The 26,595-nt window shown below is 43.5% G+C and overlaps 2 protein-coding genes across 3 annotated transcripts in view; one reads left to right on the top strand and one right to left on the bottom strand.

Annotated features, from left to right (window-relative positions):
- The window catches only part of AHSA1 (activator of HSP90 ATPase activity 1), a 132,636-nt gene extending 107,914 nt beyond the window's left edge, over positions 1-24,722 (bottom strand). Inside the window, exons 1-2 of one of the 2 annotated variants that reach the window (XM_078659970.1) lie at positions 23,933-24,722; positions 9,648-9,838 (exon numbers count right to left, since the gene is read on the bottom strand). In XM_078659970.1, coding sequence (XP_078516096.1) covers positions 9,648-9,838; positions 23,933-24,012 — 271 coding nt within the window. In that variant the 5' untranslated portion in view covers positions 24,013-24,722. The remainder of the gene's footprint in view (positions 1-9,647; positions 9,839-23,932) is intronic. The other variant, XM_078659971.1, reaches the window with a different exon arrangement.
- Positions 24,723-25,191: 469 nt separating this feature from the next.
- VIPAS39 (VPS33B interacting protein, apical-basolateral polarity regulator, spe-39 homolog) overlaps positions 25,192-26,595 on the top strand; it is a 303,099-nt gene continuing 301,695 nt past the window's right edge. The window contains exon 1 of the mRNA XM_078659967.1: positions 25,192-25,397. Within this exon, the coding sequence (XP_078516093.1) occupies positions 25,395-25,397 (3 nt within the window). The 5' untranslated portion in view covers positions 25,192-25,394. The remainder of the gene's footprint in view (positions 25,398-26,595) is intronic.

Raw genomic sequence — 26,595 nt, 5'->3', positions numbered from 1 at the left:
AACTTCAATTTGGTTTACTCTCTAACAGGGTATATCGTAAGCACAATTAGCACTTCTACATTTGAACAATCATTTCAATAAATTATCACTTTAGTTATCAACTCTCTCTCCCAGAAGGAAGAATTCCAGAAGATCTCTTAATACTTCCACCCCCCAGTAAATACTACACAGCTTACATAAATCCACCAGAGAGCAATAGGTTTTCACTTAGTGAAACCAGGCAAAACATTACTTTGATATGAAAACAGTATTACATCTTCCTTCTGTCAGATGGGTTTCTGCTGTAATAAAACAGGGACCAGAACTCTCATGGAAACGAGTTATGCCTTAGTGTCGATCAATGCATGTAGCTTCTCCAATTTCTAATCAGTTGTAGAAATAGGTCAGAAGGGTTTTTAGGACTGGCAGGACCCCAAGCTTCTATAGGGTGGTTTCAATGATTTAAGCTCATTCAGTTCTTGTCACATCCCCAACCAGAGAACAGGATGTTTGATCAACCACTAGGCTCTACAGCGTTATCTCCTGGGTCTATGTCCCACACCAGCCCCAAGTCCCCCCTTACGTATAAGTTGAAGATTGTCAATGAAGATCTTAGCTGTTACCAGTAGCTTGGGGAGCTTACTTCTTTGCCGGTCGCCCCCCGGCGAGTTCGCACCGAGAACCAAGACTTCTCTCCAAACCACGCAAACCCTCACGGGGCCCACACGGTTGGCGGTCACCTCAGCACTGCACCGCCTATACTCCGTGAAACCGCCCAGCCCTTCACTGGGTCTGCGCGGCAATCGGGACACTTCCGCGTCTGTGGAGCCGCCCAGCCCTCCACCAAACCTGCGCTTCAATCGAGACACTGCCGCGTCTGTGGAGCCGCCCAGCCCTGTCTCCACCACCAGTTCCCTGCTCCGGGCAGAGAGTCGCGGCGCCCCCACAGGAGGGCGCTTCCAGCCTCCCCTCACAACGGCCTTGCAGAGCTCCCAGCCCGTCACCACCACCGGGGACCAGACGTGAGGGCGCTGCCGGCTCCAACCCACAAGCGCAGCGCCCTCTCCACCACAGGGAGACTCAAAGTCTGGAGGCAAGTAATCCAGTAAGTTCCTTGTCACAGAGTTCAGTCTTAGGCGGGACACTTCGGAATAGCCATGAGTTTGGTCACGCAGGGCACTGGGGGACAGCAATAGTAGGAGACTACTTCCCCACGGGTCTTGGCTTCATTCAGAGGTCAGCCTCAGTTGCCCTCACCTGGCAATCTCTCACAGTCCTCGCCTCGACCGCCCCACCTGAGATACCCACAGGCCTCTTCTGCGTCAGTGGTACCACATGTCAATGTTCTTGCAGGGTCAGGTCAGCAGGTGAGGGATAGTATCGACCAGCAGGGATAGCATCCCCAAGAGGCTATCAAACCCCCACAGTGCGCCAACCTCCTCACTCCAAAGCCAGTAATCCAGACTGTTCACTCTCCGAATCCGAAAGGGAAGCCCAACTTTCCACCTTATATTGCCTGTGCTCAGAGTGACCAGAAAGGTCCAGAAGGTTCTGGTACCCCTCATGGTACCGTATGGCACAGAATTATGAGGTGAAACTTGACAGTTAGTGGCCTCCATTTTGTAGTTGAACCATTACTCCTACCTCCATTTTAATAGAGCATCTGCGCCTCACTACTAATTGGTAATAATGAGGTGCCTAGAGACCTAAGGTCAACACCCAAAAATCTCAGTGGACACGCAAGAAAAAGAAATAGAGGCACAAAAGGGAGAAAAATAAGGAGGGACCACCGAAAGGGCTGACAGGTCTAACAGGGGTCCATTCCCAAATCGCGCAGAGGTGGCAACAGAGAGCAGCAGTTGAGGCAACTGGAGGCAACCATGATCCTAGAATTCGACAGTAAATGGCTGAATAGTCTTAATAATACAGAGGCCATGTATAATTTTCTATGAGGTTTTTTGGTCCCAGTTGCAGCCCTATTTTGACTTTGAATGTATCAAATCTACACCCTTTAACAGATGTATCCTACAAGAGTCTTAGCGTTTTCCTTCCCCCCCCCCCCATAGGTAGTCAGGTTCCCTGTTACCTATCACATGAAACATCATTTCATCAGTCTCTTGTAAATATTAGCAATTATCGTCCTCTCTCTTTTTTTATAAATTACACATGGGGTGATTACCACTTTCAAATATGATGAATCACTGTTTTTTCATATGTTATTTATATGCTTTTAACAATGGATTGAGGCAATGACCGATTTTTATTGTTAGCAATATTTATACAGATTTTTTTATCATACACTTTGCACTTTATAGTATATATTGCACTCAACTGTGCACAGTTTCTGCACATCAGGCGGAGGGGTTTTCTAGTTAGATATACTAAAAATTGGATGCACTTTATCATGACAATATCTTCCATGCAAGACTGTCCAGAGCTTCTAAATGGATCAATTAACCATGTATATTTATTAGAACAGCTACTCCCTTTATTTTGTAGGATTTAACCTGTAATAATTTGATATGAATTTATTCAGATTATTTTTTTTAAATTGGGATGATAAACAGTTTCTCAGCATTTATGCTTAAATATACCCATGTTTACTCGAATGATTCCAATAAGAAGCGGTTATTAGTTTGTGGTTTTTAATTTTGCTTTTGTTCAAAAGTTGTTATACATTTAGGTCTTTAGAAATTGCACTTTAGCATTTTACAATTAACAACGAACTAAAAAAATATTTTGTATCTTTCATGAACCACCATGGACAGTATTTTCACTATTTCTATGGACACATGACCGGGCAGGAGGTTGTTTAGGGGCGTGCACTTTGTATTATATAAACTAAAAAAATAAAAAAGAAGTAAATTCTCTGCATGTGAGCAAGGGCTTTCGAGCCCGAAACGCGTCATTGCTGTTTACCTGTAAAAAGAATTGTTTGGTCAGATCCTGTGGTCCGTCTCCTGCTTCGCCGGTCCGTGGGGATTGGAGGTGGCTTTGGGAGTGATATATATATATACACACACACACAGAGACAGACAGACAGACAGACACCCCCCCCGCCCCCATTGATTGGCCACTTAAGGTTTACCTGCTTAAAAGTTTGACCAGCCAGAGAGCCAGTTTGAAAACTACCATTTAGAAAAAAGAATCTTCTACTCTCAAGAGATCTGAATAACTTTTGCAGTACCTTAGGTGGTCTACATTTTTGAAAGTTTGCCGGGGGTATAGAATATGCATCAGTAGGTCCCCATAAAGGGCCCCTCCCTAAAGTGGCCTTAAACCATTATTGAACTCTACCAGGATTCTAATCATGGCCTTAGAGAAAATTAGAAAAAGTCTAAATCCCTTTGGAACATAGTAACCTGGTCAGACTTTAGACTGTTCCCTTTCGGGGTGGTGTACACATTTATAATTATCAGATTCACCAGCACTTCCTTATTCTTCTTACTCAAATCAATTCTGCAAACATGCACACTAAGGGCAACATGTACCACCGCTTTTTGTGGTTACAAACGGCTGATTCACAGAATAGAAAAAGTCCTTTTCACATGTACAAAGCCCTACTTGCGATTCGGTAACCTATTAACAAATCGCAAATTTGGTTTGCAATTTGGTTTTAAGAAGGGGCGTGTTTATGGCGTCCCTTCCTAAAACCAAATCGCAGTGGTTGGGATATGTGAATGTTTTGTGACCAAAATGTGGTTGCAAAACATTCACATTTTACCACCCACTTCAAATAGGTGAGGCAGTGGTCCAACGCACCATTGCCTACTCATAAAAAAAATTAAGAAAACGGTTTTTTTTTTTTTTTTAAACACAGCCCGTGTTCTTTTTAAGCAAAAAGGGCTTAATTAAGAAGAAAAAAAAGATTGCTTTATTTAAAAGGAATCATTGAAATGGTAGTCTCCTGACCACAGCAGGCCACCATCCCTGTGGGACTTTAGGTTGCTTTAAGAGAGTACCTATAGAGAGGGACAGAATTTAAAAAGCACAAGCAAATGGAATCTATTCAGGAGTCTCCCCTTCCCTTCCCTTTCTTTTTTTAAAAGCAACACAGAGTACTAACTGGCCCTTCTGCTCTTTCTAGAGCAAGGTGTGTTTAGCTGCATTATTAGAATAATCTTTGGTTGTTGCCATCACCTCTTCCTTCACAGGGCCTTGACGGCATGTTTTATTAGTTGTCAGAATTTCTCCTTAGTGGAGTACAATGCTACTGGGTTAACCCCTAAGAGGCTCCCACAAGTACTAATAGAGTGGCGGGGACTAATATTGCACTTCCTAGTTTTGATGAATTCCCATTGTTGTCATTTCCGATGAACAAGCTATGCTCTTTTGTTGTAATACAGAACTGGGGTACTTTTCAAACCCCGACTTTTTCACCTTAGAAATGAAAAATACAAAAACAAAAAAGTGTAATCTTTTTATTAGGCAACATAACAAAGAGCACAGCAATGCAGATTGTCAATAACATACAATCTGATGAAATAGGAGTATAAATTCTCCTCTATATATTATTCCAGAAATGATTCTTCATTCCAGAATCTCCCCCTCAATATTTAATGGGCCTTGCAATCTGAGTTGTAGCTCCACAGTGGGAGACAGGCATATTTCACCCCTGTGTATATTCCAGGTAGCTCACTTACAAATCCATTTTGGGGCATCCGGTGTTTGAAAACATCCTTCTCCGCAACCCTGGCTCTATCCAGGTCTGCAACCCAATCTCCTATAGTTGGCATTACACCCACACCCCATTTTTGTTCGATATTTCGCTTTGCAAGGGCCCATCTCAACGAAACCCACTATTTCTCAGTCTGGGTGAGGTCTGTGGACTCCCATATGTTTAGCAGGCATAGTTTCGGGGTAGCTGATGTTTTGGCTGATTTAATGCGCGATTGCCTTCGGTATGATCAAAGCAAAAGCTATTTTCTGCCAGCGACTGTCGGGTATACGGCACTTCCTTCCCATGCCTGGAGACTCCCCCCAACTCCAGGGAAGATGGGAACTCCAATTTGGGGAGCTGAAACTTTGAGGTTGGAGTCTAGCAGTAGGAAAGTTAAGCCTACTTGTCTAGTGGACAACATAGAAATGAAGACTGTTGTCCTTAAACTCAAGCAATATGTCCTGTACATCTTGCTATTGGAATTCCAAACCACTGAATGTATGTAAAATACCAAGTAGGTACATTGTTGAAAAGAAAACAAAATGGTCTAAAAAAAAAAACATTTAAACCAATACATGGCCTGCATCTCTCCCCATTTAAGGAATTCAGAGGATTACACGCAACAATAATCGGCAGGAAAGAGTCAATAAATGTCACTATCTGAAATAAACATGACTGGTAATGTTAAATTATTTGCAGGTGTGAAGAATATGCACTTTAGTCTCAGGCTCACTTTAACTAAAGCAAATAATTAGGTATCCAATCACTCGGATAGCTGATCTTATCCAGTGTTGAAATCTGGTTGAAATAGGCATCACATTTTTTTTTTTAAAGCAGCGATTTTCTTGCTATCACAAAAATCACTGTAAAACTAAGACTGGGTATTCTGTTAATTAAATCGTACATAAAATATGAAGACTTAGACCATTGATGACATGGAACAGCATATGAAGACTGCACGATAGAGAGTTCCAATGCACTGGAAACCTAACGGAGGAGGAGCAGTCTATTAGAAAGCTATGGAGGAAAAATGCGTCCGGACGAACCCCCGATTGACAAGAGTTGTTGCGAGAGTTTGTTAAATAGTTTCTTAGTTGAACAATTGATCCGGTACGAATATACAATTCTAATATAAGATGGCCAGGTCCCTGCGGCACCCCTACTTACACCAAAGTTTGGATCTTAAAAGAGTGCCTTAACACCCCTCACTTTCAAAGTCACTGAACGGTGGTAGGACAGAGTAAACATCATGAAAATGTGTGTGGGTAATAGAAATGACATAGTGAGCCTCAACCCAATCAATCTGATCAGATAATGGAATATTAACAATCAGTTTCACTGTGCGGGATTCAGCACTGAGGAGATAAAAAGGGGGTCAGATTCTAACCATAACAATTAAGGATGGAAACTGTAACTGCCCCTTTCTAAATGTATGGTATGGAGCCAACAGGTCAAGGAAGAGGGCACCAGAGGGTATATCTTTTGAAGCAAGTTGCTTCTCAAGCCATTAAGACCCAGTTTTAGTAGTGATGGAAACTAAATCATCTTCAGAAAGAACAGGATTTTTATTTTGAAGACCAGAAAAATAGCAGGACTTCGTTGTCGGAGACACCTTTTAGAATTTCATGAAATGCTAAAGGGCGTCATTGGTGCGACAGCATTATGCATATGAAGCCAATTTCGAGTGGAACTGGCTTTCTTTTGCTTAATTAACTTTTTTAGAACTTTAGTTTTTCTGCTCTTCCGTGCATGGAATATAGGGATAGGATTACCGTGCCTACTGTCACAAAGCAGAGCTTAACTGATATCAATCACAGTCATGAACAGAGTTGCTGTAGCAGTAGCTGGTGTTTTGTTAATAATATTGTTCTATACATTACCAATCTGTTTACCTGGGAACTTAATGAAGGAGGAGACTCAATGTTTTAAGGCAAAACCAGGGAAGCAAAAAAAAAAAAAACATGTATGTCAGCGGCACCAAAAAACAGGTTTCCTGGTAAAACTATAAGGCTTTTCTGTCACGATTACTCCAGCAGGGGATGCCATTAGTGAAAAAATCTGGGGGGAAACCACCGCGGTCTGTGTGTAATGTTAATTCGAATGCCATGGACAAAAAAACCTCAGCTGGTATAAAAGTAAAAAAAAAAAAAAAACAGTAAGTAATAAGACCCTGAATAAAGTGTTTGGCCTGATTTTCATGGAGGGAACATTTAAGATGAAGTTAATTTGGTTCAGATATAAATTGAAAGGGATTAACTCCAGATAGGGAGTAGTCACACAGTGCACAGGCACTATAATACTGTCAAAGTGTAATCAGTCTTATTTTCAAACAATGTGGTTTTCTACAAGGCTCAACTTTATTGACCAGTTAAAAAAAAATCCAATGTTATTCTTTTCACGCAAATCCTTTATTTTTGCACTAGCTATACTTCATAACCTTTCAAAACAGACAAAGTGAGATGCTGTGATTACAGCGGGATGGGGTTTACAGTTTCAAGCTTTAACTCCCCCTGAAAAAGGGCCTAATACATTCCAAAATTCATTGGGGTGAATGCTAAACATGCCAGTGGTTTTGAAAATATGAAGTATAGCTCCTCTGGAGCAGGAGAGGGTAGACCTCTTTCAATTGGAAGAAAGGCACACCCACAGCGGATGAATTGAGCGTCATTATTAGGTCAAAAAGAGCGTTATAGTTATGGAATATAAATTGAAGCATAATGTGAAAGCACCTTGATGAGAACCTGAATCAGACAATAGAGAAGAGGACTCAGGGAGACTGATGTTTCGAGAAAAAATAAAAAGCCTACTGTGAATTTGGAGATGGGCCATGGTTTAGTGTATTATTCTGTGAGTCAATCTCAGCAGGGATCTCTACTGGCTCGTACGAAGAAAGTGTACAATGCCATTGAGTTGAATCTCAGTAAGTTAGATTGAGCAGAAATATTACTCTTGCTTTAAAGCATCAGATCGAGGGCACCGATTAAGCAGAAGGGCAAATAAAATAATGGAGAGGGCAGATGGCATGATGAGTAACAATTGTTTGATTTCGGTTTGCATAATCTTGAGTACGGTAATGACAAATGTTTGTGGCGTGGTCGAATAAACAGAAAGTAATTCAAATATGTTGCACAAAATGTTTGCATCATTTTAACTCTTCATTTTCGGATGTTACAAAGGAAATTGAAATGCAACCGTAGCCTGGTGGTGCAGACATGCTGAATAGGTGGAGGGGCTTGCAGCTGATAAGAAGTTAAAATGACTGGCCAGACATGACAATAGCTGCATCTTGGACAATCAAGTATTCAGTTGGAGTGGCAATGATATGTTGTGTAAACTTCATGGATATAGCCTACATACAGATGGCATGTACAATGTTTTACTTTAGGAGAGCATAAGATCCTCAATCATGTGTAAATAAAGTTTATCAAAGCTTTATGCAAGTTCTTGTGTTCAGTCCAATTATATATTTTTTTAACTTAGCTTACTAAATTGAGTCACTTTCACATCCAAGGTGGGAAAGAACCTTTATGCTGGCAAGGCAATTCAGGTAGGAGGTTAGAAGTAACATGCTGTGACATACATAGAAATCTGACACGACCTCAGCACAGCAGGTTAACGTTTTATTAAACAACCTTATTTCCATGAAATAAAGCATGATGCTCCTTAGAACGCAGAGCCTGGCTGTAGCTAAGCCAACCCACATAAGCTCTGGCAACAAATATAACACGTTTTTAGGAAACTGTCTTTAAGCATACGTTCAAATGCAAATCCCATTGTTAGATAGAAGAAGAGTATTTTCCCCAGTCATACAAAACACCAAAGCCCTTCCACAAGTCAGTTATGAATGAAGTCTGTGAAAGACTCTTCCTATCTGAGGAGAGGACAGTTAAGTGCATTTTAAAGGAACAGGGCTCAGAAACGCAGGACTCGTGTGTCCTGCCACACTCTCTTTCGACTAGAAAACGGTTACCCAAGTTCATTCTCAGCTGCATACTCTACATTCAACCATATTTGAACTTTTTCCATTGCCACTAAGCATAACCTTTAGACATACTCCAGTCCAAAGATAGTTCAGGTTATTCATTTAATGATTTCATTAAATTATTGCACTCGGAAAATATGAAAGAATGAGTGCACAGCATTTGTGGGCTCTCCTTGCTATACTATATTAAATTGGATTTTGGGGTTGTGGATATCTGACCCATGGACATGGGCAACATGTACATTATCAAATTGCAACTATTTGGATTGCGCTATACATTAGGCCGTGGCTATCTATGTTGGTACTCTACTGTCAATGGACTGTACCCCAAGCAACATTTCTGAGGCTTGAGTTTGTAAGCAAAATCTCAAGAATACATTGCAGCATATTATACTCTAGCACTTGAACGCAAAGTACAACTATCTCAAACCTAAATTCAAACCTTACATAGGACATGGTAGTTAATGATCTCCCAGGTATTCATGGGTAGACCTTATTTTAATATCTATTATTTGATCGACGCAATGCCATTCCTAAACAACATTTTGCAGGGACTGACTTCCTTACTTTCTTTCTAATCATGTAAAGATGATTTTAAAGCTGTAATGCTGCACCCTGTTGTGTATATAATGGTTCTCTCATTACAAAGAAAAAAATTACCAATCCAGAAAAACTTAAACTTCCTTAGGCCCTCCGACACATACGTCTGTACTAGTGTCATTAACTTCATGTTAACCTACACAAACTAAATAATGAACATACTCTTCGCCAATATTACACAAAACACCAAAAATATAAAGCATAATTTTCCAAGTTGCAGATTAAATGAAATCAAACTTTTCAATGTGCTGTAATGCAGTGGGAATCATGGGTAACACTATACAAAAGCAAATAACTTCAAACTGGCTGTGTGGAGCACAACTTCTTGGATTTTCTAATGACTAAGCACCTACCACAGTCTTTTCCCCACCCCCCTCCTCCTGGCCTCCAGCAAAAATTATGTTGCCACCCCACGTGCATACTTACCTTTCCAATCAAGTTTAATATTCCACTCATAGAAAAAGATGAGTTTGCCCTTGCGATTGTTGATTGAGGCTTCACCTTCGACTTTACTCACTTCAGTCACCTCACACACCCCCTCCTCACTTTCCACCCTCACTGCCATCAGCAAGGTTTTCAGTTTGTCTGTAGACCAGCTGGATGCATCTCGCTCCGTCCTGTCATAGAATAAGTAGGAATGTCACACATTCTGCACAAGAATTAATAACTAACACTTGCTAACAACAATGACAGCGAGTGTTCACCATAGTTAAAATAACAGGCTCCCCACTCAAACCAACCAAACTAAATAAAAAGACTTACTTCAGTTTCCATAAACAAATTAATTTTAGAAAGTTGCATGTAGTGCCCATGGAGAGCCATGAGGTCCTTTCGTATCTCCCTCTACCCCCCGCGCCCGAGACGTAGGTGAGAGAACATCTGTAAGTACAGACCAAGGCCCATATGTATGAAACTATTTAACATCCAAACCACTGTTTCGGGCAGTTAAGAAATGCTGAATAGCCTTACCTTATGTACAAAAGATAGAAGAAACACGGTCATGAAATGTGATTTCTACCTAGTAGAAATCATATTTTGCGATTTCTAATTTAGGAAATTGCAAAATGGGATTTCCTATTTGCGATTTCCTAACGACATATACATAGCATTTAGAAAATGCTATTACCCTCGAATCCAATCCAATGATAGCTATGTGCAATTTTTAAACATGCATGTTTTCCAGTGCCATAGAGTGCACTCTTGCCCAAGAGTTTTGGAGCACTTTAAGCAAGCACCATTCTTTTTCATTACATTTGAAGGGGCGTGGGGGGCCTTAGGCAAGAATGTTTTACAGTTTCAAGTTTGCGATTTCCTAATAAGAATTTGCGATTTCTAGGAGCTATTCCTATGGAGTTGCAATCAAGTCATTTCAATTTGCAATTCTTGAATAGCAATTTCTAAGGATTTGCCATTTGGGAAATTTAAAATGCAAATTTTGCACATATGGGCCTGAACTGGCACCGTTTTGAAGGCATAAGAAGATTATTAATCCAAGAAAGGTTACCCCCTAAGGTGGCGGGCCTGAAGGAAAACAAGCATTTGCAATGCAATTGGTCTCGCATTAGGAACGTTTGAGCTGTTGGTATTGTAAATGACACATTTTGTAAATTTTTTTTGGTTTTGAAAACAGCGAAATTAATAGCTTTGTCATTTACAATGCCAATAGTTTTAACTTTTGCAAATGTGACACCTATAGCATTTGTAATGCAATATGTGTTGTATTTACGTGACTTAGATGTATTGATATTACAAATAACAATGGCTTTTAATTTTTTTTAAATAATTAATACTTAAATAAAAGTTATTGTAATTTATAATGGCAATAGCTTAAACTTTTGTAAATAACTTTTGTGAAGATTATGTTCAGTGTATTTTATTGTGACGATAATCCAAGAACAGAAGTGAAATATTAACATTTTTTTGTGACATTTGTAATAAAGCTTTAAACATTGAGAGAACATCTTTGAACCAGTTGTTGTTGTTGAATGGTTCCACAGATTGATGCAGTGGTGGCGCTGAGTGATGTTGTGGTGGCGACAAGTGATGCAGTGGCGTTCAGTGATGCTTTGGTAGCGCATAGTGATGTTGTGGTGCCCCTGAGTGAGGGCGATAGAGTGAGGGCGATATATAGATAGATGGATAGAGCGAGGGCGGTAGATGGATAGAGCGAGGGCGGTAGATGGATAGAGCGAGGGCGGTAGATGGATAGAGCGAGGGCGGTAGATGGATAGAGCGAGGGCGGTAGATGGATAGAGCGAGGGCGGTAGATGGATAGAGTGAGAACGATAGATGGATAGAGTGAGGGCGATAGATAGATGGAGTGAGGGAGATGCTTTGTTTAGCAATAAAGAAACTTTGAAATGTATATTTGAATGAGATACTACATTTATTTTTTTCTTTAAAAAAAATGAAGGGTTCTCTTATTTTCAATGTTTTACTAACTTTATAACATTTTATATTATTGTAAATCAATGATATACAATAAACATACTGTTGACACGGAGGACTAAGAGAAGGTCTGACATGTCTTAATATTTAAAACCACAGACTGTGATTTAAACGACAGAATGTGTACTTTGAGTCTCCAATTCGCTGTAAAGGAACTCCTAACACCACCTTCACAGGTTGCTTGCTCTCTTGTCTCTATGAAAAAAGATTTCCATTGCTGGGTGCAGCCTCGATTGATGAAGAGGTTATAAAACATAATCAAAAGAAAGCATAAAAAATACAAAAGCTCACAAAAAATAACAAACAATGTTATGTAACAGAAGAAAACCAACGGCATATAATAGGAAGAAGACAAGTCTCACTCCGGTCTCGAGGTTGTCGTTGGAATGTTGGTTCAAGACCTTGACATGGACCACATGGATGAAGAGGCTAACTAAGAAGATGCAGTTATGGGCGATCACTTGGCTGCTCTCAGTCTCGGAACTGAATAGCTGTGAACCCTGTGAAAGGATTGATATTTGCACAATAGGGGATGTTGGAGTGTCCCCAAACATCAAACTGCATGCAGATTTGAACACTTCGCTTGATGTGCATAAAATACAATTTTCCATTTCGCCATGCTCTCGAGCCATGTAAGGAGAGCCTAAACCCCATTACAGAGTTCAATTCAACTTGAATGTCTCCTGATTTTCGAGGTGACGGAGAATAAGGGAGTGTTGAGACCCATTTAAGATGCAGAGAATAGAAAAAGATACTCGGTGGAAACGGCGGGAGTGAATAGTGATTGAGACCATGATGGTTGCCAGGACACTAGAAATCTCTGTCAGGTTGTAACCGTTCTAATTTAAATATTTTCATCGGATTTAATATACCCCAGAAATAATGTATAAAATGAAGAGATCCCCACTGAAGCCTGTACTGGATGCTGCTTGGAGACTGGAACATTTCCTGCTTATTCAGATGTATTGGTTTGGACAGAGACCATGCCACTACACATACAATGATTGTTAGCCCATTCAAGTTAGATCCTTACCGTGCTCATTGGTCAAAAATCTCGTCTGGGATGATTCGATCGGAGACAAAGTACTGCTGCATGTTGGGCTTTTGTTGTGGTTTATGGAGGCACGGGAGCGCACCAGTTGCACCAATGAAATTAAGTGTGTTGTGCTAGATATCACCACCTACCTTTCTCTCTCTCTCTCTCTCTCCCTCTCTCTCTCTCTATCCCTATTCCTTATCTCACTCTCCTTCACCCTATCACTATCCTTCGCTTCTGACGTATCCTCCCGTTCATTCCACTATAAATGTGACGTAATGGAATGTTCGTGCATTCCATCCTTTGAGACGCTTCTTGCCAGTTTTGTGCTTCCCACCTGTGTGTGGGCCTTCTCGCTGTCATCTTAAAATAAGGTTTATTTTCATATCTACTCGGACTCCGTGTCGCAACACTTTGGCGACGAGGATGGGATCAGAACGGACTATAAACTGCTAACATTTATGATGGATGGCTGTGTGAGAGGCAACAATAAAGCAAGCATCTTCTAGACTTGTCAGATTGATTGCAAAACTACAAGAATATAATTTCAAGGTAAAATACATCCCTAGGAAATTAAATTCAAGAGCAGACTTTCTCGCAAGAATACCAATTGCGTGGTATCGGTGTATATCCCGCCCGCACTGCACTCAGTTGCTCTCCCCGCCCTCAGTGCATTTCTACTGACGCTGCCGGAGGGCGAACTCATACCGGGCGGTGATTTCAATGCGGTTCTGGATGAAGGAATTGACCGTCACCCCAGCAGGGTGACAGGGCTGCATAAAGCGCGGCTAACGGGCTATGTGTCTTACGGATGGGTGGAGGTTTAAACACCCCGGGGATCGAGGCTACACCTTTTACTCCGGGGTACACAATAGTCTCTCACGTATTTATCATTTTTTGTCTCTGCCGACTGCTTGCCCCATATAACTGAGGTAAAGATAGGCCCGAGGGGTGTCTCGGATCATTCCCCAGTCTCCACGGTATACTCCTCCTATGTGAAAGCCCGGAAGCGCATCTTCCCAATTTTGCCTCACTTTTTGCAAATTCCGCAAATCAGTAAAGACCTAGTCACGGCTACGAAGTGCTACTTCCAAGAAAATACTGCTTCCGTTGATTCACCAGTGGTCCTGTGGGAAGCATACAAAACGGTACTGAGGGGCCAGGCGATAGCCTCCATAACAGGTCATAAGCGGACTGTGCAGGAAGACCTTAGAGTACAGGAATAAGATCTGGAAGTTTTGCAATCTAAACATGATCTTGATCCTACTGAGGAGGCTGCGCACCAGCTGCGCCTCAAACAGGCAGAAGTAACGGAGTATCAGCCAGTGCAGGTCAGACAGCGGCTTATGCGTACTCAGCATATTGTATACGAGGTTGGAGATAAGGCGGGGAGACTTCTGGCATGGTTGGAAAAGAAAGAAAGGGCCCAGAGGACGATAGCGCAGCTTCGCACTGCTGACGGTAAGGTCAGCACTACCCCTATGGATATAGTAGACACCTTGGCCAATCATTACGAAGCGGTTTATACCCCCTCCTCCGGTATGTCCTCTGAGGAGGCACAGACCTACATTACAGATATTCAAATGCCCTCCCTTTCGGACATTGACGCCAAACTGTTAGAATCGGACTTTACGACGGATGAGGTCCTGGGTGCTATTCATTCATTGCAGTCAGGCAAGGCCGTGGGGCCGAATGGGGTCCCCATAGAACTTTACAAGCGCGTCTCGGATCACGCGGCTCCGCATCTGTTACGTATGTTTGAGGACAGTTTGGCTACGGGGGAACTGCCCCGTGATCAATGGACGGCTACGGTTATCGCCATACCAAAACCTGGCAAACCTCCGGACGAATGTACATCATATCGTCCTATTTCATTGTTAAATGCGGAGGCGAAAATACTGGCCAAAATGATAGCTGTACGACTGACCCCACACTTGGAGACACTTATTCACCCGGACCAATCCGGATTCATGCCGAACAGGAGCACTGCTCTCAATTTAAGGCGAGTCCATGTGGTGATGGCGCAAATCCCAGCTCTGTCGGAACCGGCTGTGACCCTTTCGTTAGATGCACGAATGGCCTTCGACATGGTCGAGTGGCCGCATCTCTTCGCGGTACTGCGACATTTAGGCTTCGGACCAAAGTTTTGTGCTTGGGTGAAACTCCTGTATACAAACCCACTTGCACATGTTGTAGCCAACGGCAATATCTCCAGGGACTTCAGGCTGGGCCGTGGTAAGCGTCAGGGGTGTCCCCTATCGCCACTGCTCTTCGCATTGATCTTGGAGCCGTTGGCAGCATGGATACGGTGGGACCCCATGATCAGGGGCCTCAGCTGGACTGAGTCCTGGGAGGACCGCATATCGCTATATGCTGATGATATTCTTCTTTATTTAACTCTTCCTAGGCGTTCACTCATGGTTCTTCTTAACATCAGTGAGATCTTTGGGCGAGCCTCAGGATACACAATTAATTGGTCCAAGTCTGTGCTATTTGACCTTAAGGGGCCACCACCGCGTCACCCGGACGGCTGCCCTCTGGTGATCACTGATGGGCCCTTCAAATATTTAGGGGTGTGGGTGACACCTAGTCAGGAGATTTTTTTACCACCGCAATTTATTACCCCCACTTGAACGATTCCGCACGGATGTGAGGCATTGGCATACCCTACCACTGACCCTTCTAGGTAAAGCAGCGTTATTTAAAATGATGACATTACCGCGCTTGCTGTATATCCTGGAAAATACTCCGTTTCTCGTGCCTCCAAAATATTTTACGTCCATAAACGCACTGGTTTCTGGTCTCCTTTGGGGGGATAAACCGGCGTGCATTTCCCGGCAAAAGTTGGTACGAGGGTGGTTCGATGGTGGCATAGCGCTCCCAGATGTCCAGTTCTACTACTGGGCAGCCTAATTGAAGATTATAAATCACTGGCTCCTTGCTCCACAGACTGAGCCTGCGTTCAAAGCGGATAGGTATGACCTAGGGGGCGGAGGAGTGATGGCTGTACTCTATGACCCTAGAGGTGTGGCGGCCCTGTTGCTATGGTACCAGGCTTCTGCTCGCCTCAAATGTAAGAATACGATCATGCAGATGACGCCACTCTGGGCATCGCGACGCCTCGGTCGTCTCTGTAATAGTAAGGGTTTCGAGGCCTGGGACCGCATAGGTATATCGACGATTGGAGACCTCTATAGACGGGGTGCGATTCTCTCCTTTGACCAGCTAGCGGCCCAATTCAACTTGGTGGAGACGGAACGTTTCCGCTACCTGCAAATCACTCACGCCATCAAGTCTGTGCTCCCGACTGAAGGAAAGTTATTAGAATCTACTCCTTTAGAAGATAGACTGCTTACGGAGCACATGCTGAAAAAGGCGACCTCGTTGGTCTACCGTAAGTTGGTCAATAATATGCCTGACCCTATGGAAAGACTTAGAATGGCCTGGACTGCGGAAATAGGTGAATTTGATGAGTCGGACTGGCAGGCCGCGCTCTCCTCTCCTCAGGAGGTCGCTGTGCCGTCGCGGCTCTGACTGATACAACTGAAAGTCCTACACCGAGTATATTACACTAGGGTCACACTACATAGGATAGGAAGAATCACACACCAATACTGCTTGAGAGGCTGCGGGGAGGTGGAGACGTTTTACCATACTATCTGGGATTGCCCATTGATTGCTGGTTACTGGTCCAAGGTTCTGCGAATTATATCTCAAGTGGTACATGTTTCGCTGCTCCCTGAGCCGCGCCGTTGTCTGTTGAACATTTGGGAGCCGAATGATCTGAGCAACCCCCTGCAGGATTGGGCAACGCTGGGTATTATGTATGCTAAACGAAATGTGGCTAAGGCCTGGGGGTCCCCCGTGTCACCGGCGCTTAGGGCCTGGAGTACGGATATGAACTCAGCGATGGTTGCCGAAAAGGCAGTATATTTAAATCGGAAATGTCCGCGAAAGTGGGCAAAAATTTGGGGAGCCTGGAATGAATATAGAGGATTTATTTGTGAACCACCGCAGATAGAAAGTGATATTGATTCGAATTGATAGGGAGGGAGTTGGGATAATCCTGTAGTGGAGAGATTGTGTTGTATAGATGTAATGATTGCAATATTGATGTTCCATTGAGATAATCTGCTGTGTCCACTATGTATCGCCTTATTAACTAGCGCTCATGAAGAACCGCTTATCGCTTATGCACGCATGTGTGATAATTTTTAAATAACTTTTAACCAGCTCTGGAACCAATTGTGATTGTTACTTTGGTTTTTATTTCCATATTTTGGACTCGCTCTTCGAGTCAGTTTGTGTCACTGCTGGGGGCAGCTTAGAAATTGTAAAAAACGTTTTGGGGCTCGTTATCTGACTTACCTGACTTCTTGTGTGTCTGAGGTGAGCCTACCCGGCCCGTTCCATCGCGGCTGGTGTGCCGTTTGTGTGGAGGGCGGGCGGCCATCTTACCAGGAGTCCTCTCCCCGGCTGAACCTGTGGCAGCGGTCTAGCTGGGGGAGTGACGCGCTCCTATAAAATCACCATGCCCTTCCTGACGCGCAGCGGTCACGCGTGGCAGGCGCGCCGAAGGTAAGCCAAAGGTCTGCCCGTCTGCGCCCGTCCGCGCCTCGGTCGTGACGGACGCGGGACGGGCTGCCTTATTACCTCGGACTGTTCCCAACGCCACGCTTAGGTACTCAAGCGAGCAGCTGCTATCTTGGCGCTCTGCTGGGTGCCCGATTGTGGGCGGTGATGTGGGAAATTGCCCTTGGCTTGCCCCTTGCTCGATCTGTGGCTTCTGTTGTACGGATACACTTCCGGCCCCCGCTCCCCAGGAGCCGTCCCCTCATGTTTTCTCGGGCGCCTTAGTCAATGCGCGCTCGATGTGCAAACATGCAGCGGATGTTTTTGAGGTTCTTGTCGACAGCTCGCCCGACTTTCTGTTTGTTACGGAGACCTGGCTCACTGCGGACAGTGCGCCAGATGTCGAGTTAGCTGTCCCTCGCGGTTATAAAATATTCAGGAAGGACAGAGCGCTAGGAAGAGGAGGTGGGGTTGCTATTATCCTTAGCGATTCACTGACTTTGCAGCTTGACCCACCGGTAAGCCTAGATGGTGGCGAAGTGTTGAATTTCTCTGTGGTTCTTTCACCTCACTTCACCCTTGGAGGTACTTTGATATACCGACCTCCTGGGTCAACCGGGTCGTTTCTCACGGCCCTGACTGATCTTATTACCCCACGAGCTCTGAGGTTCCCCAGCTTTCTGCTTCTGGGTGATCTTAACATCCACGTGGAGGAGGTGGATCTCCCAGAGAGCAGAATCCTGCTCGACCTCTTAGAACTTGCACACTTGTCTCAGTGGGTCTCCCTACCCACACACTCGGGTGGGCACATCTTGGATGTGATATGTTCCAACTTCCCTCTCCAGGTTGAGGCCCCTCAAGCTCTGACGTGGTCTGACCACCAGCTAATCAGATTTGCTTGGTCAACATTGGGTACCCCCACAGCAAGGGCAAAAACACTCTGTGCTAATAAAATTAATAATGAGACTCTGGCCGCCACCTTGATTGGGAGTCGGCCGCGTTAGGTAGTGATCTTACCATCGCGGTGTCGTCTTTCAATGATTGGTTGGCGTTGGGGGCTTCGGTTTCTTCTAAAGGGAAGTGTGGCAGACTTCGTTCCACCCCCTCTAAACCTTGGTTCTCCCCGGAGCTGCGCGCCCTGAAGCAGGCCTGTAAAAACTAGAGCGGGCCTGGCGTCAAGCTTATTGCCCTTTGGCCAAGGAAATACTTCGTAAAGAACAGAGAAACTATTATGCGAGTATTAAAAAGGCCAAAGGTATTTACTACGCCAAACGAATCGCCAAAGCCAACAATAGCAGTCGAGAGATTTTCTCTATTGTGAATAGCTTCCTTGCCCCCTGCGCTGAGCAGCGGATAGTTCCAGCTTCGAAGGCTTGGTGTGAGAGTTTGTCCGGGTTTTTTGAGGACAAAATAGCTGCCATTCAGTCTAATTTTGTTGCCATCAGTCCATCTAATACCCCACCGGATCCCTGTCTCCCTTCGAGGGTCGCATTGGCTAGGCTGACGGAGTTTGTCCCTCCTACAACCACTGACACTCTGGCTGTGATTAAATCTTTGAAATCGGGGTCACCGTCTGACCCATGTCCAGCAAGAGTGCTGGCGGCCGTTGCTGATGTGGTTGTGCATGAGGTGACACACTTAGTCGGCCTCTCTTTTACATCTGCTAGTTTGCCTTCAGAGTGGAAACAAGCTAAACTCCTGCCTCTGCTCAAAAAGGCCGGGGCCGATCCTGCGGTATTGACTAACTACCGGCCTATATCATTGCTGCCCGCCCTGGCTAAAATCGGTGAGAAACTGGCTTTTCAGCAGCTCAATGACTTTGTGGAAAAATCTGGAGCCCTTCACCCAGCTCAATCTGGGTTCCGTGCTGCTCACAGCACGGAGTCAGCCTTGGTGGAAGTCTCTGAAGCAATTAGGGAGTGTCTGGACGGTGGCGGCAGAGCGGCTCTAATTTTATTGGACCTCTCTGCCGCGTTCGACACGGTACCCCACCAACATCTCCTGGCCAGGCTTGTCGACATTGGGGTCAGCGATCTGGCATTAGCTTGGCTAAACTCTTTTTTGACTGCTAGATCTCAACAGGTTTGGCTCCCTCCTTTTTCATCATCGGCTAGACCTCTCCTGACAGGGGTCCCTCAGGGCTCGACTTTGAGCCCTTTGCTTTTTAATATATATCTGACCCCCTTGATTGATTTAGCCGAATACTTGGGAGCCAAAATCATAGCATACGCTGACGACACGCAGCTGCTGTTTACCTGGCCAGGGGAGGCGTTGGAGGTTGAGCAGACTCAGAACTGTCTGTCCTCAGTGTTCAATTGGCTTGCTTCATCTCAATTGAAGTGCAATGAGGACAAGACGGAAATCTTGCTCTATGGTCAGTTCCCTCCCGATTTTAGGATCCTACTGTGGCCGGAGGGCTTCCCCTTACCATGTGCCTCAAACACCTTGGCTAAGAACCTTGGGGTCTGGTTTGGGGAAGACCTTCGCTTTGAGGGGCATATAAGGAGGCTCACGGGTGCCTGCTTTGGGACCCTGAAGTCTCTTAGAAAGTTTTTTCCTTATTTGCCCGCTGTGGCTCGTGAGTCAGTCGCGAGAGCTTTAATTCTCTCGCGCCTGGACTATGCCAACGCTCTGTTCAGTGGATCTCCGGCCTACCTGACAGGGCGGCTCCAGATTATTCAGAACGCTACCGCCAGATTACTGGGGAATATCTTCAGACTGATCAGCGTGAGGAGTTACCTGGAGAGTTTGCATTGGCTGCCTGTGCCGCACAGGATCACCTTCAAAATTTTGACTCTGGCCCATAAGGCCATCAACGGGCTGGGTCCCGCTTACCTGATGAAGCGATTCATTCGGTATTCCCCCAACCGAGATTTGCGTTCTGCAACCCAACATCTGCTGTTGGTCCCACGGTTTCGGCGCGTCCGGCTGGGTGGACATTCTGTGGCAGTGAAGGCCGCTCGTGCGTGGAATGCGCTCCCGGCCTCTTTGCGCTGTATTGTGGATTTCATGGCTTTTAAGAAAGCGTTTAAGACTTATTTGTTTAGATTGGCTGTCTAGATTTGTGTGCTGCGCAGGGATCTGCTATCAGAACTACTTTCCTTTTCTTTTCTCGCGCCAGGATACTCCGGCAGTAATTGAGCGCGCTATAAAACAGCTTAATAATAATAATAACTATGCTATGCTCGATTGACAAGTACAATGTAAACCTTGAAAATGCCCATTGTTCACTTTTCTTAACAATAAAAATTGTTTCCAAAAAAAGAAGAAGAATGCCATTTGCCAACAGTGAAGAGGAAGATACAAAGGATGTTGAGTGCTTAGTTGCTCCCATTGATGCTACAGTTATACGTTCTGGAGCCATCACCGAAACTGAACGGGTTGAAAATCTAAAAAAAAATGACAGAGCACTGCAAAAAGTGATGGAATTTGTTATTACCAAATGGCCTCCTTTACGTAATCTAGACAGTGATTTGAAAAGTTATCAGTAAGTTTCTGATGAAATAACAATTGAAAATGACTCACTAATGAGACACGATTTATTTATTCCACCACACAAGCTCAGGAAAAGACTGATTTGCATTGCTCACAAGAGTCATCCTGGATCTACAGCCACTAAAAGCATTCTCAAAGAATACTATTGGTGATCCGGAATTAATTCTGATGTCAACCACCATGTAGATTTTTGTGAAGTGTTTTGAGAGCAGATAAGCATTGGAAAGTTGGCAAAAATGATATGCAATTTTTTGAGATACCCAAAGGTCCATGGTCAAAAGTTGCTATAGATTTTTCAGGACCATTTAAATGTTTGGAAGATAACTGTGTTTCTTGTAGTGTTATCTGATTATTACTCCAAATTGATTCACTATGAATTAGTTCCTACGATAACAACTGATATTATTGAAAGTTTGAACAAAATTTTTGATATTGAGGGCCAACCTAAAATTTTAGTGTCTGATAATGGGACCCAATTGGTCTCGTTAAAAATGTGCAATTATTTAAAATTGTTAGGAATCAAGCAAGAAAAAACATCCTTGTACAGCCTAGCTTTAAACGGTCAAGTAGAACGCATAAATAGATTTCTCAAAGAGGGTGTTCAACTAGCCATTGCATCACATTTAAGGGTGAAAAAATATATTCAAAAAAAAGTTTTTAGTTATAGCAACACAATAAATAAAATTACCGGACACACACCATTCTTTCTCATGAGAGGAAGGAAAAGCAATACCATGTGAACACCAAAATGTATGAATTGGTATCAAGATATGGTTGAATGTACCAGAATTGATGATACTGAAGTTAATGTGCATCAGAAAAATGTTGAAAGTCAAGTCTTGACTAAGGCATATCATGATGTAGCCAACAAAACTAGGTCCAATATTTTTAAAAAGGAGACTTTGTCATAATTGAAAAAAACATAAAAAGTACAGAGGGTGAGTCTACATTCACCAAACCGTACAGAATTGAAAATGTGTACAAATGTTCAGTTTACCTTGGTGCAAAGGGTTGGTGGAGTAAGAGTGATGTGGTAGGTCTCAAGCCAGGGCAAGAAGAGATTCTACTAAAAAATATAGATTCCGTTTCCGTTACGGATTCTGAATCTTGGAACAATATGGATAGCAATTTAGCTCCCAGTATTAATAAGGATTTCAGAGACAATAGCAGGAAATTGTTTCATCCACATCACATCCCACATCTGGTACCAGAAAGTTTAGTGAATGATAATAATACTAGTGAACATGTTATTCAACCAAGAAGTCTGAGACAATCTGAAGGTTCTATATCTAGTGATGAACAAGATACCAATTCCGTCAGTGAAGATGTTTTATCTAGTACTTCTCATTGTGCCCTTAATTCACTTCATAGAAGAATAGTCAAACAACCCAAACACTTCAACGATTTTGTGTTGTATTAAATTTACTGTTTTCCCTTTGTGATTAGGGAGATGTTGTGCTAGATATCACCACCTACCTTTCTCTCTCACTCTATCCCTATTCCTTATCTCACTTTACCTTATCACTATCCTTCTCTTCTATGACGTATCCTCCCTTTCATTCCACTATAAATGTGATGTAATGGAATGTTCGTGCATTCCAACCTTTGAGATGCTTCTTGCCAGTGTTGAGCTTCCCACCTGCCTTTGGGCCTTATTGCTGTCATCTTTAAATAAACATTATTTTCATATATACTCGGACTCCGTGTCTCAACAGAGTGGCACCCATGCAATGACCGTTATGTCTTAGCTAAGGAATCTATATAAGGAACCCATGGAGGCCAAGTAAAGTACATGATAATTTGGGGTATAGGGGTTAGAATATTCTCAAGACTATCTCTCTCTATGTGATTAATGTTCGCAGAGTTATGGACAGCATATATATGTTGTTGACGCTTTTATTCAAGTTGTATAGTGAGTCGTTAATATGGATGCAAGGCTATTTGCACTGCTGTTGTTGTGCGCCGCCTATTGCTCTTTCAAAACAATAAAAATAATACAAAACGGGTGAGGACAGGTGGTAGACAAGGCTTTCCAAGTGTCAGAGTACCTGGTGTTATGAAAACATGATGGCACACCTAGGAGGAGGGTAAACAGACACCATGTCCGCAAGTAGGACACCTAGGGAGCGAAAGCCAATGCCATGACAGGAGGTGCTAATACTTTCAACTGGGTTGGAGATGAGAGACGAACAGGCAGGAAATCTGTTGCTCGCACTATAACTTTTCAACCAAGACGTAAGCAAAAACCCAAAAGCAGTGTGAAGTTTTAATGAAACAAGTAGATTTCTATAAAAAGCAGAAGATGTATTCCAAAATGAAGAAGCACCTCCGGTTACAGGTCTGAAAGCCAAGAGAAACTCCAAGCAACTGTCACCTTGCCTGCTCTCCCCTCAACAGCCCGATCCAGTGTTGGAGTGTGGAACACGAGGATCGTGCGTCGTGCCACGAATCAGAGCATTCAAAAGACAACACATATAACTTATGAATGCAAAGAACAAGCACTCTGCATGGAAGCACCTGAAAGAAACATTGAACACAAAGGAAAACAGCGCGTGTACACAGACACGCGCAAAGCATGTAAGATATATATATATATATAACACAGTGTTCTAAAATGGAAATACAGAAACACTGGTATTCCGAATCCAGGGTACTTGTTTGCTCCTGAAAAGAGCCGGTACTCTACTAATAATTGCATTGCAGCAGAGTGAAGTAATTCTAACATCTGAGTAGTAACCCCGTTTACAGAAGCCGGCTAAGGCAAGCCCGACTTTACTGTGCCGCCTCTAGCGAGAGCCACTACACAACATATTGTAAAGGTATCTTTCGCCTGGCATAACCTCCCCGACTGCAGCCGCTTCCCATATAAGCACTCGACTTTTAACTCCTTTCAGCGACAGGGTTGGTTCATTCTCCCATCAATCTCCCTTCTCCAGCACCACCGGAACACCGCCCTTTGGTAGTCACCTTACTTACAGGATCTATTTTTAGTGACTTTTAGGGGACAATGAGATCATTTATTAAAGACACCTATAAATCAACGTAACTGTAAACGATAAAGATGCAACGAATATTCGGAAGAAATGTTCTAGAAACAATGCCTCTACCAAAATATAAAGCTCTATCCCTGGAAAAATCTAGACATGTGGCAACTACTTACCAGTGCCAGTTGTTAACGTTGGTGGCATCTGCCCTCTGCTCCACGATCCAGCGAGGATCTCCCTGGCCCCACTTGGCCATGGCGATTCCGTTCTCCTCGTTTCCGAACCGAACCGCTTTCTGCGGCTCAACACCGCTCTTCCCCAACGGGTGCAGTGCCTGATCACCGGGCCCCAGGAACCTGCCTGTTCGAAGTGCCTCTGGGGCCTGCACGCTCCGCACTGCTGAGACGCACCCTCACTCCAGCGAGCTGGGGAGCCTGCTCCCAGTCCCAATAGCTCTTCGGTTGTCTATCCAGAAGAGTGTGTTTTGGTGTCTTCGCCGAAGCCTGCTCGTCCTGTGCTCTGTTGCCTTTTGTTGTCTTCGGATCTTGCTCCCGCACTATCCTCCCGCTGCCAGCCCAGCCTGCTGTCACTTCTTTTTCAATTGGGAGATCCTTATGTAGAAATTACTAGAAAAGCCTGGAAAATGCCGGCCCTAGCGACACTTCCGGCCCCGCCTCCAGCTGTAACAGACAGGAAACACTAGGTGACGGTGAAGTATAGACTGCGCATATGAAGGCAAAGCTCCACTCCTCTCCCCTCGTTAAAGTCTGACGCTATACATACATATATAGCAGTTGTACATCGTGAGAACTAGATCCGAAGATATTGGAGCACTTAACGTGAGCACCAGTTACATCACACAATGGACTGATTCTTGTTTTTGTAGGCACTGAGAGCTCAAAAGATTCGTAAAGAATCACAGGATGTTGGGCCGAGGCTCGAACCCACTTCTACAGATCCAAAGTCGGCAATACTGGTTGTTACACCGTAGCCTTAGTTGTCATAACGCCCGCCCACACAGCATTCAAATGGAAAACGGACGCCATATTTCCGTTGCTTTGTATGTCTCGTTCAGCAACTATAGTCTTCTTGGGCGTGCATGACCTCTGAGTCTTGAGTGAATGAATTAATATTAAAGAGACACCACAAAGCAATGGATCTGGCATATTTAATTCACAAACAAGGGGGCTCGTAGAATGGCAGAACATTTTATTTTATACAACGTATCTTTACACCTATAGATGGCCTCTATCAGTAAGCTGTTTTTATTGTATACGTATTTTATTTTTCATATTTCAGCTACTGTTTTGAACGATATACATATTTTTGGGTGACCAGGAGGCGAATGATTCTTTTTACAAAATGGCGCCTTGTTTGCAGTGGAGTACTATGCCTACTGCAATGCACACATAATCGTTGGAGCCTGCGGTTGTTCTTTAGTACCGACTAGGACCCGGAACTGATTGGCTAGGAGATGTAGTCCAGTGAGAATTACGCTCCTAAACGAATGACCGACTTTTTCCTTACGATTGAACTACATTTCCCACAGTATTGCATGGCAACCAGTATATCTGAATTGGGGTTGCGGTAGTATATACAACGGAGGGTTCGTGTGAACAGGAAGGGGCCTAGGATGTCATGGTAAGTGGGGATGGGGCATTGGGGCGTCAATGTCCATTCCTAAGCAAAGACAAAGTGATGTCACGTTAGTGTTTGTAAGGGAAACAATTGCCGATTATCTCAAGCAGCTGTATTATGTCACAAATTCAGGTACAGTCAACGTATATGCTGTCATGTATTTACACTCTCCCTTGACGCTATAAATAGTGTAGAAGGGAGGGAAATGTTTGCACTTTTTATGATGCTTTTAAATGAGAAACCACCAGTTGTTACATTTTTTTATTTAAATGTGTACTTTTTAATTGATATCTTCACGTATCCCCTTTTTGGTACACACCTCTTAGCTCCTATTTGCATACATTACTTTGTATTGAAATCACCAGATGAACATAACATTGAATCTCTTGAATTGTTCCAGCGTTCTAGATTACAATAGGTTATACGAGGAAATGCTGTTACTGGAAATGTACAACAGTGACATAAAGCCCCGTGCTCACACTATACTGTCATTCTGTGTTCCTCTCTGTAATAAAATGCGGACATAGCCTATGGCATTGGACTTTCTGTGCTATAGAGATGGATAATGCACAATGTTTGAAGAGGCGGACATCATGGGTTGGATTAGAGTGATGTGTGAAAAATACAGTTACAGGTGACTGAGTGAGTCATATTTGTTGAAAGATTATCTAGTTGGTGCTTATCTATTTGCTGCACCAGTGTATTGAAAGAGATTGTATTGTGGTAGATGATGACATTGTAGCTGGTGTGAAGTGCTGGAACTGGGGGCGGGCTGCGCAAGTGTTGCAGTTCGTGACAAGACAAGCTAAATGAGAGTTTACAGAGATTATGTTCGAGCATCTGATTTAGGCACTAGTATGTAAACGTAATTCTATATTCAAGCAGTCATTAGCCATGCCTAAATCTTTAGTATCTTGGATAGGGGTTGAATTATGCATTATTTTTGTGCGTTCAGCACTTGAAAGGTGTCTCTGTAGAGCACTGCAAGAGATCAATGGCAGAAATACTTTAAGAAGCAAATATGCATTAGAGGCATAGTTGTTGATGTTTTGGAATATTTACATAGGTTTGTTTTTCATTGACAAATGCTACAAAAACAGACTCTACCGTTACATTGCTCAAAGTGCTCTAAAACACGAAACAAACGTGTGGATAATGATGGACAGTCCATCACGTATCTTTCAGAAGGGACATTAGGCAA

Source organism: Lissotriton helveticus, chromosome 9 (assembly GCF_964261635.1).
Source record: "Lissotriton helveticus chromosome 9, aLisHel1.1, whole genome shotgun sequence".
NCBI lineage: Eukaryota > Metazoa > Chordata > Amphibia > Caudata > Salamandridae > Lissotriton > Lissotriton helveticus.
This window is presented reverse-complemented; position numbering and strand designations above follow the sequence as displayed.